We start from the raw sequence: 15,117 nt of genomic DNA, 5'->3' as shown, positions 1-15,117 counted from the left end.
AAGGAAAGTCAAGAAAAAAAAAAAAAAAAAAAAAAAAAAAAGAAAAAAATGAAAAAAAAATCAGAACATTCTTAAAATTGCGAAAGAAAAACAAAAGATTGAATGTTGAATAAAATAAAAGAAAAATGTACATATATATATATATATACGCATATATACAAGACGATATAAATCGCGAAGAGCGTCGATCAAAAGAAAATAGGATTACGAATCAATGGCGGACGCGTCACGACGATCAACGAAAGTTGCAACACGTAGAAAAACACCATTCTCGCGTGCAATTAATTTCTCGATAAAAGCGCGGACACGTTCGATTTTTCATTGCAGCAGCCGGATTGCACGAGTCGCAAAGTTCGTTCAGTCTCGGCCATCTCTTTAATACTAGGTACGGGTAATACATTGTTTTGCATGTTCGTTTCTACAGCACGGGCTGACAAGAGCGAAGGGCCTGATATTATACGTATCCGCTATAAATATGTGTCTCGAAAATATCAAAACTTTTTTTTTTTTTTTTTTTTTTAATAGACCTCTTTTTTTAGTCTCTTTTATCCTTCAGTCCGTGTGCACGCGCACACGAGGTATAAAATTGTATCCCGTGAACCATTGGACCGCACTTAGTAACTCTATACGGGCCCCCCTGAGTCTCGTCAACTCGTGTTCGATCCTTTTGCCATGGTTCCAGCGTTTCCTTTTTTTTTTCTTTTTTTTTTTTTCCACCCCTACCCCGCCCTACTGTGCTTACTTCTTTCGTTCCTCTTTTCTTCCCTTTTATTCATCCGTCTATTTACTTTCTCCTTTCTAGTTGCCCACTTGTAGAGAAGCATCAGCAACGAACCAGCGAACGCGGCGCATTTTTATTATTGAACGTAATCCCTACGGATTAATTACAGATTGGTCCAGCATCTTTCTCGCACGATACCATCTATTGTTAGATACGAAAATGCTGCCCGGGAGTGTCGGAATTTAATTCAATTCAATTTCGATATGTTTTGTGACTAATCGTCGAGATAAATTGTTCGTTACGATTCTGGTCCGAAAAAGAGATTTACTCCCGGGTTGAATGCTCGCGCGCCAGCTGACTTGCCTAATGCTTCTCCTTCATTCTCGTCTCGTTACAACGGCCACACACATCAAATCGAATTCGCTGTTTTATCGAGAAAGATAAGTGTACGTTCTCTCCTCTCGTCTTTTCTTTACGTTCACTCAGACTTCGTATACTTTTAATTTCCTACATTCCCACAGCTGCGAAAATATAGGAAAATCGCTAAAATTGCGTGCGTATCCTGCGACAGAACGGTTTCTCCTATTTTTTCTTTTTTTTTTTCTTTTTTTGTTTTGTTTTTTTTTTTTTTTTTCCATTTTGAGTTTTCTCGGTGACGAAACAACAAAAAGAAAAGGAAGCATATCGGACAAACATGACAACCGATTCGAGAGAGGCGGATGACGCATAATAATCAATCGAATCGGACAACATAAAAAGAAAAAAAAAAAAAAAAAAAAAAAAAAAAAAAAAAAAAACATAAAAAGAAAAAAAAAAAAAAAAACGAAGATAAAAGAAATACATATGTACAAAGTATATGTACAAAAAAGAAGATTGAACATAACGCAAGCATCTCTAATGAACTGGAAAGAACTTTTGGGACAATTTCGGCGGACATGTAATATCTTGTGTACGTGTAGTTTAATATTTTCTTCTTCTTCTTTTCCTTTTACCAGAAATTTTCTGAATCTCGATAAGATTTGTGGTAGCAAAAATTGGGGCGGGCCGGCCTGTCGCGTGCGTTTAAACGTCGACAGGTCACCCTCAAGGCGGCGGCACTCGCAAATATCTATTTACAAAAATATACATGAGCAACTTACTTATCCATTACGCTTGGTATCTCTTTTTCTTTTGTTGTTTTTTTCTCGTGCAATGAGATGCGCAAATTTTTTATTTTTTTTTTCATTTTGGTGTTTGTTCTCGTTTTTTTTTTTTTTTTCGTATTATCATTTCATTTCATTTCACTCCACTCCATTTCATCTTTTTGTTTCTTCCTTTATAATCGCACTATTTATAATATAGTGTATGCATTATGTATAATTATCTGAATATTTCTTTGTTTAATTTTCATTGCTAGATTCTCTACTTATTTTTCCAGTTAATCCTAAATAATGTAAATAATATGTATTGGTTGTTCGGTTTTTTTTTTTCTGTTACCGTTTAACTTTGTTTTTCCTTGTTGCGTATGAATTATCTAATCTAAATTATCTTTTTACGAATCACCTTCGTAATCTATCTACAAAAAGTCGTGCCTGTCGTTCAGCGACGTTAACCGTAATAGTAGTAGTTAATGTTATATCGATTTCAGATCAAAATGTTGATCTTGTTGCTCGCGACGCATCTTTGCCGAAGAGAAATGCATCATCATACTAAATTCTCCCGTCCCTGTCTCTCTTCCATTTTCTTTTTTCTTCCTCTCTATCTCTCACTTAATCCTCCCGAATCTCACGACTGCCGTATTCTTCTGGTTTTTTTTTTTGTTTTGTTTTGTTTTGTTTCCTTTTCGCTAAAAACGAAACGCCAGCTTGGTTCTCTTTTCATTAAATATATATTCGTATCTATATATTTATTTATATATTTATATAAGTAATAAACTATATGCATATATGTGTATCCTTGTGTCGCACTCGAATCGCCAAGACGAAACTTATGCTTCAGGTAACGTCGGCTGCGGCGCACCGTAAAGCGAGAACACACGGGCGCTTCTGTGGCACTTCTTATTTCTTTTTTGTAGTTTCCTCTTCTCTTCTCGTTTTCTTGTTTCTCTTCCACTTTTCGAGTCCATTTGTTATTTTACAAAAATGATTTACTTCGAAAAAAATAGGGACCAAGTGTTACCCCTCTGGCTTTTTTCTTTCATTTCTATCTTTCTTTCTTTTCGAACGTTTATTCTTTCTCTCGATCCTTTCTCTCGGATTTCACATTGCCAGTCTCGAAAATAAGTAATGCGTATTACGCACAGAATACAAGAGGCTGTCTCTCTGTCTCTCTCTCTCTTTCTCTCTCTCTCTCTCTCTCTCTCTCTCTCTCTCTCTCTCTCTCTCTCAACGCACCGATAGCGGATCCATGACGATCCTTCTTTCAGTTTTCTTAACTGATAGATGAGTAATTTTGAATTGACTATAAAGTTGGTGCTAACAATTTAAAAAAAAATTCATCTAACGAGGAGAGTAACGATTACAGCTTTCGAATGTAATTATATCGAATATAATGGTCTCTTTGTTACTGCCCAGACCATTTTAAATTCTTACGCCTCACCCGAATAATTCTATTATATTCGTTGAGAATATTCTCGACTTCTTCTCCCGTTTTGTTTTCTTTTTTTTTTTTCTTTTAGTTTTTTTTCTCATATTCGGCGTCTTTTCTCAACGCACGTTACATTACTAGAATCGTATGATTGCCAATCGTATATTTTTCAAATCCATAAGGATTTCATTTCACATATATCTTTTATGTGTACAAAGTTGGATACGTGGCCATGTTTTGCGGGAGAGAAGTAATATAATTTGGGGTGGGCGGTCTGGGACTATGCCACAGTGGTCAGAGAACTCGAAGCTTCTTTATACCGGCTTGGACGTAGCGCACCAGGTCACGCAATGAGCTTTTCAGCGTGAGAGGGCCTAATTTTTCATCCAGCTCGATAAAGAAATCTACAAAAATAAAATAACGAAGTGTACGTTTCTTAACTATGTACTCTTCGACTAATCAAGAGAAAGTCGAAGATTCACCTCTGTGCTTTTCTGTCACCAGAGCATTTGCCTGGTCCCATAGATCGAGAGATTGTAGTAGCAAGCCACAGTTGTAATGTTCCCTGTTCATGGCGTTATAAACATTAAGCGGAAGATTAATGTACGAAGGTTGACCAGAAGGTTGACCTCCTCGATTCGCCAATTCGCCGCTGCTGTATCCGGAACTCTGGCTACCAACGGAACCCACGGAACCGGCTGGCGAAGGTGTTGGTGACAAACATGGTGTTAGTAGTCCATCTTGTATCGGTATTCCCTGAGAGATCTAATGGAAACGACAAAATCATTAAATCAACCGGTCAGTTTCTTGTTGCCTATCAAATATCCACGTATATCTTTACCTGATAATCGTTGATGAGTTTTTGGTTCTCTTTGGTTTCGTATTTGCGCATCCTGAACAACTTCAAGTATAAGAGGGACTGGCAGAACAGACTGAAACGAAAAGTAACGGCGTTATTTAAAGGAAAATCTTATTGACGGAATCGCGATAAACAAGAAAAGCTGTGCGCTCACCTTAGAGTGTTCAATCTGTACTGTATTTTGCCTTCTACTGTGTTCTTGTGCTGGCTCTTGAACTTCGAAGAGATGTATCTAAAGCAAGGGGAAATCGGAGATTGCATTAATTAGGAAATACTTTTCGTCGTGGTTCGCGATTAATTAGAGATGTACTCACTTGATAAGACTGAGAGTATCTTTAAACATAGTAAACGATGCTCTCTCAGTTAAAGGATCGGACTCCATAGCGTTACCAGTAAGTAGGAAGCACAAGACGGCCTCTAGGTAAAGCATACACTGCGCCGTGACCTCACACTCCTGGTCGGCGCTGTGCTTCAGTCGCTTGGCTTCCATCAGGTACTGATTTTGGTCCCTGTGTACACGAAAAGTGAATTAAACGCGTCCCGTGCAAGTTTAGCGGGCGTAGTTTTAACCAAGGTGATCAAACGTTTACTCACCACCTGTCCTGCTCCTCTAGAACTTCATTTTGTGGATTGAAGTAGGAATAAAATAAGCGCTGAGGTGGAGGTGGTGGCGGCAATAAGTCGGTATCAAGATTCTCTTCATTCCGTTCATGATTCGTTGGTTGCATATCAATTTGTTGCTCAGGATCGAGACCCATACTATCGCTCAAGGTTGGGCAACGTCGAGCGAAATTCAACGAAAACAGGAAATCTAATTTGTCGGATACCTGGCTGGAAGATGGCCCAGATGCAAGGGCATCAGCGTCAATATCATTGATCTTTCTCTTTTTACTGTCTTTGTGTTCCGCGTTCGATTTCGACTCCAAAGAACACACAGTACTTAAACTGGACACAGAACTACAACTCGGATTACGTTTCCTCTTGGGTGCGCTACCCGTAGCATTAGCACCACTACTACTTCCACTAGCACCTGCAACGGCAATACCAGCGCCGTGGCCGATACCGCAATTATTCTTCGTGTCCGATATGAATTCGCCCTTGATCACAGCACGGTTCTTCAGATCACTGTCAACTAGCAAACCGTCGCCGTGAATCCTCGCGTCGGAGGCGAGCTGCTGAGGCGGTGGCGTGTCGACGATTTCCCCCTCCTCCGGCGTAGGTGGCCGAGGAGGTTGATGGGACGAGGTTTGCCTCGATGACGGCCTCGTATTTGGAAGTTCCGTGCGCTGCCTCAACTCTTGCCCCCTCGACAGCTGCGATATGTGCGGAAGTTTGTTCAAGTCGATCCTGCAGAACAAACTCGGCACGCCGTTCACGTAGGTGAGCGGGGGGAAAGACTGAATCATGCTGGACGACCGTGACGATGGTCTCTTGTACGGACTCTCCCCTCCCGTCGGTGTGTTGGCAGAGGCTGTGTACTCTTCCACGTAGATGCCACACTTTCCTCCGCCTTTGCCACCTTTACCACCTTTACCTCCGACCTTCCCTCCGCCCATGGACGACGAGAACACTTTTCGAAGAGTGTCGCTCTTTTTCTTGTCTTGTACATTGCCCGCGTCCTCCTCCTGCAACTTCGAGCCCGGGCTGTTGTCGCTGTCGGAATTCTCCGGCGAGGTGGCTCGAGTCGGCGGTGCCCTTGGTCTCGGAGGTACCCTATATTTGTAGAACAACGAAGTCGACCTTTTTTAATTAATTTTTGGTATCACGCTACATCAGAATTTACGTACAAAGAAAAAATGCTAGTTTTTTAAGATAAGCACTTACCAAGCAACCTGACGATTCCTCACTGACATCTCAGACTCGCTGTCGGAATCAGAGACGGTGACCCGCGTATTGGGCCTCCTCGGTTTCGCCTTTGTCGGCTTTTTGTCTTGCTTCTTCGGCGCGTCTACCATCAGTTTGCTTCTCTTAAGAGGCATTCTCCTCCAACGCGCGGTATTATCGTCCTCGGTGTTCATGATCTTTCTAGGCGGCGGGCTTTCGTCTTCGCTCTCCGAGGACTCGCTCAGCCTAGACCTCTTTTCGTTTATAGCCGCGACAACAACGGGCGACACCTTACGGTTCGTCCGATCGCTGTCCGAGTCGCTTGACTCGCCTTGCGATCCGTCGTCGCTGGTCGTTATCATCGGCTTCGAGACAGGCGCCTTTTTCTTCGGGCTGCCCACTGCTCTGGTTCGGCTACGAGCTTTGCCGTTTTTCAGATTTTCCTCCGCGGTACGATGACCGGCCTTCGGGCTCTTGGTCGGCTTCCTCGGTCGGCCACGTTTCCTCGCGTCCGTCACCTTTGGTTTTTCCGGCTGGACACGGCTGCTCTGTTCCACCGGCTGACCTTTCTCATGATCCGACGGACGATCGCTGTCACTGTCCAGCAGGTTGAGCATCGCGGCGTTACGTTTGCTCTTCACAGCGTCGCCGTGCTGCCAGTCGTGCGTCGTCTTGTCCCTCAGCGTCTTGGCGTTCGCCGCCACCGCCGGTGAATCTGTATCCCGCCTGCTGCGATCCTGCGAAAATTACGAATCTCTAATGAAACCAATGCGCGACGAACAGTGCGTATATTTACGCGCGTAAAGATGCAACGCTCGAACTCGGAAATAGAGTCGGAATACAGTTGCGACTGTCCATCGGAGTCCACGGTGAGACTCAAAGTTGGACAGACAAAGTTTGCCGAGCCGTCTACGACAACCGTGTAACTCGGTCAAAGTTTTCGGAAGATGATTGTACTTCGCACAACCCCGTGTATCACGAGCCAACCGTACCAAGAACCGCATACACGTTCACGACCGCATCTCTCAACCCACACCCTAATAATCATCAACCATTGACCGCACTTAATCAGAGTAGAGAAGAGAAGAGTATTAGAGAAGAGTATTAGAGAAGAGTAATCGATTTCTTTAACAAAGTTTGTTAGTGACACGTGACAATGAGATAGGAGAGTGGCCGATCGAAATCGAGAACCGTACCTGCGACTGCTTGTTCTCCGAGCTCTGCTCCCCGTGAGGCACGGCGGTCTTGTTGAAGAACGAGCTGAGGTTCCACCGTGGCTTCGACTCCTCGACCGCGGGCAGCGGCTCTTCGATCACATTTTCGTTCTTTGGTGATACCGAGGGAGGTGTGGTTGGACCCTTGGCGGGCTGAGTGCTGCCGGTTTCGTCCTCGGAGTCGTCGCTGCTATCGGAACCGGAATCCGAGCCGGAATCCGAGCTGGAACTGGCGCTTCCGGAGCTCTGTGGCGCCTGGCCCAACGGGCTCGGCGGCCTTTGATTCACCGGTGGTGGGCTCGGCGTGTCTTTCGACTGCAACGAGTTCACCGGCGGGGGTGAGACCTCTTCCTCGGGCGTCATTTGCTTCGCAGATGACGGCGGTCTGCTCGAGTTAAGCTGCCTCGCGGGCGAAAGTGGATCCACCGGTGATGGAGCCATGGGTGATATGGGCGCCAAAGGTGGAGGAGCTGGTGTCATCGCTGGCATCGATAAACTGCGAGTAAAAGTAACATTATAGTTATCGTAATACGTACGTGAGCACGAATGTATTGTTTAAATAACATATTATTCGATTGGTAATGTCGTGTAACACGTTCCCGCCGTTTTCGGTACACGCTGAAGCTCATTTTTACGCCGAATGATATTTTTCTCGTTAAGAGATAAAGAGATAAACGATGATTGTTGATATCGCTTTTATATGGTCTACAATGATGTTTGGAATACTTTTTAAGCCGTGATAATAAATTGTCAGTCAGTTTTTTTTCGACACGAATTGAGAAAGGATAATGGAGATCCATCATCGTTGCATTTCTTGCTATAAAGAAAATGTAAAAAATTTTAATAGTAACATTGCACGGGTCACTACAAAGTGAGTGGCAACATTTTGTTCCAACGAACCGTCTTTAACAAAATCACATCGATATATGAAAATACAGAGTGAAAACATTAGAAATAAATACTATTTACTGTATAATTTCTTGCGTGAATTTTGTTTCGCTACTTCACTTCTTTATTCTTGCGTTTTTCTGATTAATAAATAAATTTATTTTACCACGCAGTCATTAGTTTTTAAACGTTTGAAAATACCAAAAAAGTAAATTTACAGTAACAGAAAAAAATAAGCAAATGTATTAAACGTTATAGCGTGTACCGGTAATGACAGTTCTAATGCAACTTGGCAGGGAACGTGTTAAATAACATATTACTCGATTATTCGTAATTCAGGTACTGAATATCGTTTAACTAAACTAGAAATAATAAAGCGACCGGGACAGCTTTTATTTGTCGTTTCAAATAAATGTTTGACCATTTTTGCTGCTGAATTTGAAATTGCGGATTGGAAAAATAGCTAGCAGATAGCGAGAAACCATGTCCCGTGTGCAGGAGAATGATAAAGTAAGCCGGGCGCGTTGAATTTGAAACAGGATAACGGGACTGTGTTAACAGGAGCGTTAATCGACGAGAGTATCGATAAACTTGGGATACTTACTCGACTGTGAGGTTCGGACTTTTGTTTTCCTTTGTCGTTTGCGATGACGTCTCCTGCAAGAAAACACAAACGAACATCGATTAATTTCACACGTCTTTCCTTCGCATTTCTTTCGAAACGCATTCGAGACACGTTTCGAAAATAACTCGAATCAATAACGTATCAATAATGTCGTTACCTTATTTGTTTCATCCTCACTGTCGGATAAACTCAGATCTCGCTCCAAATCGCTGCAACAAAAAAGAAACAAATATTAATAACAAAGTTCGTAATAAAAATTTAACAATCACATCTTACAAGATGACGAAGAGGAATAAGAGGACAGAGTTAATGAATATTTTTATCGAAATCCTCTTAGATCATTTTTCATCTATTCAGAAACAAATACATAGTGAAGAGTATTTAAAATTAATTTTAATATAACAATTATTTTAAATATAAACAATAAAATTGTTTATTATATAATTGAAATTTAAAATAAAAATTATTTAAATTAATAAATTTAATTTTAATATTAAAATTAAATAATGAATAATTAATAATATAATTATATATTATTAATATTTTAATTAATAGATAAATTTTATAAAATTTAATTAATAAAAAACTAATTTATAAAAATATTTAAAAATAGATAATTTAATAGTTAATAAAATATATAAAATATAAATATTATTTTAAAAATTTTAAACATAAAATAATATGTATATATTATATATAAATATTTTTAAAATTATATATAATTAATATAATATTATAATATAAATTTCAAAATTATTAGTTTACAAAATAATTTTAATTATTAAATTTACTAATGTAACGAAACATTGTCAATGATTTAAACTGATATAACTTTATAAAGAAAGATCGTGCAACGATCCGCTCGGTCTCATTTCAAAGCGTGAAGCTTCTATCTTGACAGGTTTGGGTTCGTCTTTCTCAAAGATGTACCGTTACATCAGCTAACGAGTAGAAGGAGAGCGAGGATATACTTTTTTCTCGAAAATAGTAAAAATTCAAACGCGTGTAGAAAATTCTTTTCACGAATAAATCCACCGTGGTGTTGGAATTTTCTATTAAAACTCGCCGTGTAATTTTACTATACTCGGAACATTAGAATCAGGTGACGGAATGTCCAAGGTCAAAAATATCCTCACTGCACGATATATAATGCATAAAGTCCAAGCATATTCTTTCTTCCACGAATTTAAAAATCAGTTCAAATTATCGACAATTTTTTTCGGTCGTCGGTGTGGTGATAGTGCGCAGATTTTTGTTTGGAACGAGCCGAGGATGGAAACGAGGCGGCGAAGAAACAATGGTTTCCCCTCGGAACGCACACTTTCGATTAGAATCGACAAGAAGAAGAACGCGTGCCGAGTGGGCCGACGCGCGGTGCAACCTGTAGAACACGAACGAGAGAGGCTTAGGCAGGGAACAATCGTTCATTGATCTCTGAAACTGCTGTTTCACGCACGGCTCTCCTCCGCCGGCTTCTTTGTCACTCACCTCGCGTGTTTCTACGGTTCTCCCCGCTCACACTTTCACTTTTGACTTCCACCAAGCGACTTCCTCGAGCGCCGCGACGTTCGATTATACGACACGATGGAACACCCCCGCCCCATAACGTTTCGTTATGAGAATACGGTCACGCGGTACTACAACTTTTCATTTCGTTTCGTCAAAAAAAAAAAAAAAAAAAAAAAAAAATAAAGGTTCGATTCGACGCTCGTCCAAAGATAGCAAAAGCAGATTGGCTCCATTTATTAATTTAGCCGGCAAATCGGTAAACGACGCGAGCGCAAGGAAGGAGAAAAGAATAAAGAGGAAGAGGGGTCCTTTTACCCTCGATCGGCGAGGCACGCGCGAGAGAGGCGAAGACGCCACTCTAAGAACGGTCAGAGTACGAGCGAACACTGGAAGGAGGGGAAATGGGAAGCAGCGGGAAGAGTGGCTATGGGGAGGCAACGACGATAGAGAGAAGACGTGGCTTACGAGATAAAGAGGGAGAGTAATATACTACGGGAAGCACCGAACGCGGATGTACGAAGGGTCATCGACCCCAAACACGCTGTCCTGCGTCCTCGTCTCGACGTGCTCGTGGATGTGGCATCGACTAACCGTGCCTAACCTCGCATTTACAGATCCCCTCATCTTTCCTCCCGTGAATTTTTCCCGTCCATCGAAAAAAGAGAAGCACAAGAAGAAGAAGAAGAAGAAGAAGAAGAAGGACGCTCTTGTTTCATTCACTTTTGATCCTCTCGTCCAACGGGGGGATTCTCGAAACTTCGAAAATTCGATCGAACCGAATTCCAACCGACCCTTGGATTTCGATCGATTCGCCAAACGAGATCCCGAGAAAGTTGAAAGTTTCGATTGACTACGGGAGTACCGTGGAGAGAGAACCGAGTGGAAAACGGTCGAACGAGCGGCAAGGGAGATTAAAGTGGCAACGAGAGATCGAGTGAGGGCGAATGCACGGTTTAACGATCGTGGATCGCGACCTCTGTGGGAACCCTTTCAATTTCGACGCCACGCCGTTCGTTACCTTGGACGGATTCTTCGCCTCCACCTCCCCCCCCCCCTTCCCCTTCCTTTCGAGGGGGGAAACGACAGCGGCTTTATCTTCTATCGGAGCGCGAGAGAATCTTTCGGGAGAGAGAAGAAGGTACAAACTGGCGTTTAGCAAGGTTCAACGATCTCATTCTCCGCAGATTTCTTCCCTCTCTTCGTCTCCTTGGGAACGTACCGCGCGTCCGAGGATTGCTCCCGAATTGAAACACTGCGTATCGATACGAATTCAAATAACCACGACAACAATATACTCGACGATTTGTTAAAAGCGAGTGATCATGTTCAAGCTTGGAGCGTGTACTGGAAACGTGTGGATGGATCCTGTTGCGTGCCGATCTGACCTCGACGTATAAGAAGCGTTGAGCAGATCGGTGGCTCGTTGTCTTTCAACGTTAATGAAAGTCAGCTTGTTTTGGGGTTGGATTGATATGATTGAGGAATGTAGATTGCCGTAAGAGAGAGCTTGCATTCGTAAAATGATAAGATTTGAGTGAGTTTGATAGTGAACGTCGAGAATTTTGTTGTTCCAAAATTGTATTTTACCAGTTTTAAGTATATTCAAATGTAACCCATGCAAAACAAATGATAAGTTTGTTACTTCTTAATAATTTCTATTCGGTGATGCAATACCGACGAGTTCCAAAGAAAAAGAAAACGACGAATTATTGTACACGGTTCGGTCGCTCGTTATGGTCCGCGAATCAGTTACCAGCGCAAGGGATTAAAATATAACGTCCTAGAAAAAAGTCAAATTTGGCTGATCTTTGTATTCTTAACCTCTTGCGTTGGAATAACGTGTCACGCACGAGAATTTTTTGTCTCAAAATTGCAATATTTTCTCAGTTTTAAATATATTCAAATGTAACCCAGGCAAAACAAATGATAAGTTTGTTACTTCTTAATAATTTCTATTCGGTGATGCCATACCGACGAGTTCCAAAGAAAAAGAAAACGACGAATTATTGTACACGGTTCGGTCGCTCGTTATGGTCCGCGAATCAGTTACCAGCGCAAGGGATTAAAATATAACGTCCTAGAAAAAAGTCAAATTTGGCTGATCTTTGTATTCTTAACCTCTTGCGTTGGAATAACGTGTCACGCACGAGAATTTTTTGTCTCAAAATTGCAATATTTTCTCAGTTTTAAATATATTCAAATGTAACCCAGGCAAAACAAATGATAAGTTTGTTACTTCTCAATAATTTCTATCCAGTGATGTCATACCGACGAGTTCAAAAGAAGAAGAAAACGACGAATTATTGTACACGGTTCGGTCGCTCGTTATGGTCCGCGAATCAGTTGCCAGCGCAAAGGATTAAAATATAACATCCTACAAAAAAGTCAAATTTGGCTGATCTTTATTTTCTTAACCTTTTGCACTGGAATGACGTGTCACGCACGAGAATTTTTTGTCTCAAAATTGCAATGTTTTCCCAGTTTTAAATATATTCAAATGTAACCCAGGCAAAACAAATGATAAGTTTGTTACTTCTCAATAATTTCTATCCAGTGATGTCATACCGACGAGTTCAAAAGAAGAAGAAAACGACGAATTATTGTACACGGTTCGGTCGCTCGTTATGGTCCGCGAATCAGTTGCCAGCGCAAGGGGTTAACCTCGCGCGATCTGTCGCGTGCACGCACGAGAGAAGTGAACGGCGGTCACGTTCACGTTCACGTTCACGAAAAAGTGCCACGCATCCGTTCCTCCGTTGGGGAATCGTTTTCGAGGGGGGAAAATTAAAAAAAAAGGAAAAAAAAAGAAGAAGAAAGAAAAGAAACGAAAGGTCCGCGACATTATTACCAGGCTGTTCTTTCATCGAATTAAACGCTTTGACGACCACCCCGTGTAATTGGCAAACGAAAAAAGGGAGCGGAATTTGCCGCGAACCTCTCATCGAGGCCCTTGCTTGCTGGCTGCCGTTCAATGGAATATTTTATTCGTGCCGGGAAATCCGGTTATCCGGTTTCGGGCTGGGATTTAAACGGTTTGGTCTTCGCGGCGAATCGCTGGAGTACAATCTAGTTTCCCTCTATCCGGAGAGAGGGATGCTTGAATCGAGTCGTCTCGAGCTTTCGATCAATTCTCTCTCGGAATTCGCGCAGAACGGACGCGCGACATTGTTCGGAGAATGAAGGCTCTGGTAGGTAGATAGGTAGGTAGATAAAAAGGGAGAAAAAGAGGGGGAGAGTCACGCGTGTCCATTGTCTGGATAATTGAAGCTAGACGCTTCCCGGGGAAAACAAGACGGGGGAGAATTCTAAAAAGAGATAGAAAGTACGCGATCCGTACAGACGAGCGTAGGTTGAAGGCACTAGGATCCTCGCTCCGGCGAACAATCGTTCGCCTATTATCCATTAGCTCATCTGCCAGTCTCTATCTGTCCGCTCTGGCGGCGGCACGTGCCTGCTGCCCCCGCCTCGATGAGAATCTCGCCCGCAAAGAGTGCCACCAATGCGAGAATTAATTAAGCCGGGCAAACGCCGGGGAGCACGTAAGCAAACGAACCGCTTAGAGCGCGGTTTACCTAATTACTGAATCCGAATCGGCTGGCGAGAAGAGAGTGGCCTGCAACGAGATGAATCGGCGTCGCCGACTCGAGGAATTCTTTCGCCGCGTCTAGTGATTGTCATCGGTCGGAAGTTTTTTTTTTTTTTTTTTTTTTTTTTTTTTTTTTCCTTTTCTTATCTCGGAGTATTTCGTTCTTTGCGCGATCTTTGCGAATATCGCGCGCGAGCGTATCGCACTTAATATCGCGGCTTAAGAGCGGGTTTATGCACTTTAAACGAGGGCAATAAACGAGGTTGTACATTCAATTATCGATTCGTGTTTCGCATACCGGATACCGTGTTTCAGGCTTAGCTCTGTTTTAAAGATTTCTCACAATAAAACGAAACTACGGCGTAACGTGATATAAATTCGTGCTCATTGGAAACTATATGTATGAAGAATTTTCAGGATACAGATTCAGTTCTCGTTCGTATATATGTAGTTCCATCGATTTGCTTGTCCCGATATCCGAGTATATTAATAACGTTTATCTTAACTCCCGACTGATTTTACAACTTTGCTATCTCTCGGCTTGCGCTGCACGCGGTCTAGCATATTCTTGCGAACAGTTATCGTTGCGAAACGAGAAGACAAAAGAAAATTCGTCGCTTTGATGACTCGACATCGTTGACAGAGAGGAGATCGAAATCCAAACAGGGGACAATCGCGAAAACCACAGGCGGCGGACTGTCGTCGCGATTAAAGCGATATCTTCGGGGCGAACGACGAAGCTGACGCGGCGTCAATACGAGTTGCGTAATAATAACAGCGACGAGCACGCCGGTCGGAGGACGTGGCGGTCGGTGGATAGCGATGCGTCGTGTGGGCAATTCGCAAAACGGGTGATCGCATTCCGCGTTCCACGCGCATTTATAGACGGTGGCGGTCGCCGACTGCGACAGTAAGCTGGCTATTAAAACAGGGACGACGAGGCGCAGGAGGAAGCGTGGAAGGAGGCCGTCGGTGATGTGGAAGGCCGATGGAGGACGATGGAGGGTGAGAGCGCGGTGGAATCGTTGGAGGCGGCGATGAAGTACAGAGAGGAGAAGAGACCGTAGTGGGTAGAACAGAGAGAGAGAGAGAGAGAGAAAGGAACAAAGTCAGTGGTAGTGGAACGGTAAAATTCCAGCAGGCAGACTAGCAAGCTGCCTGTTGCGAATAACTTCGGAAGTTCCAGCATGTATACGCAACGTGTTTCTCTCTCGTTCTCGTCGCGGCAAAGCTCTCCCCGTCTCCTCTTTCTCTCTTCCGTTACATACTATCTTCTCTCCCCCCCCCCCCCCCCCCCTCCCCCCCCCAAGTGAAAACTTGGATCCC

At 42.7% G+C, this 15,117-nt stretch overlaps 1 protein-coding gene across 5 annotated transcripts in view; it reads right to left on the bottom strand.

Annotated features, from left to right (window-relative positions):
- Nucleotides 1–468: 468 nt before the first annotated feature.
- LOC122531322 (AF4/FMR2 family member lilli) overlaps nucleotides 469–15,117 on the bottom strand; it is a 171,524-nt gene continuing 156,875 nt past the window's right edge. For all 5 annotated transcript variants that reach the window (XM_043659137.1, XM_043659136.1, XM_043659138.1 and 2 more), the window contains 10 exons: nucleotides 8,854–8,905; nucleotides 8,676–8,728; nucleotides 7,166–7,679; nucleotides 5,970–6,706; nucleotides 4,740–5,858; nucleotides 4,460–4,654; nucleotides 4,300–4,377; nucleotides 4,128–4,218; nucleotides 3,769–4,051; nucleotides 469–3,690 (listed from right to left, as the gene is read on the bottom strand). In XM_043659137.1, coding sequence (XP_043515072.1) covers nucleotides 3,581–3,690; nucleotides 3,769–4,051; nucleotides 4,128–4,218; nucleotides 4,300–4,377; nucleotides 4,460–4,654; nucleotides 4,740–5,858; nucleotides 5,970–6,706; nucleotides 7,166–7,679; nucleotides 8,676–8,728; nucleotides 8,854–8,905 — 3,232 coding nt within the window. In that variant the 3' untranslated portion in view covers nucleotides 469–3,580. The remainder of the gene's footprint in view (nucleotides 3,691–3,768; nucleotides 4,052–4,127; nucleotides 4,219–4,299; nucleotides 4,378–4,459; nucleotides 4,655–4,739; nucleotides 5,859–5,969; nucleotides 6,707–7,165; nucleotides 7,680–8,675; nucleotides 8,729–8,853; nucleotides 8,906–15,117) is intronic.

This window comes from Frieseomelitta varia, unplaced genomic scaffold (genome assembly GCF_011392965.1).
Source record: "Frieseomelitta varia isolate USP_RPSP 00005682 unplaced genomic scaffold, Fvar_1.2 scaffold_386, whole genome shotgun sequence".
Classification (NCBI taxonomy): domain Eukaryota; kingdom Metazoa; phylum Arthropoda; class Insecta; order Hymenoptera; family Apidae; genus Frieseomelitta; species Frieseomelitta varia.
This window is presented reverse-complemented; position numbering and strand designations above follow the sequence as displayed.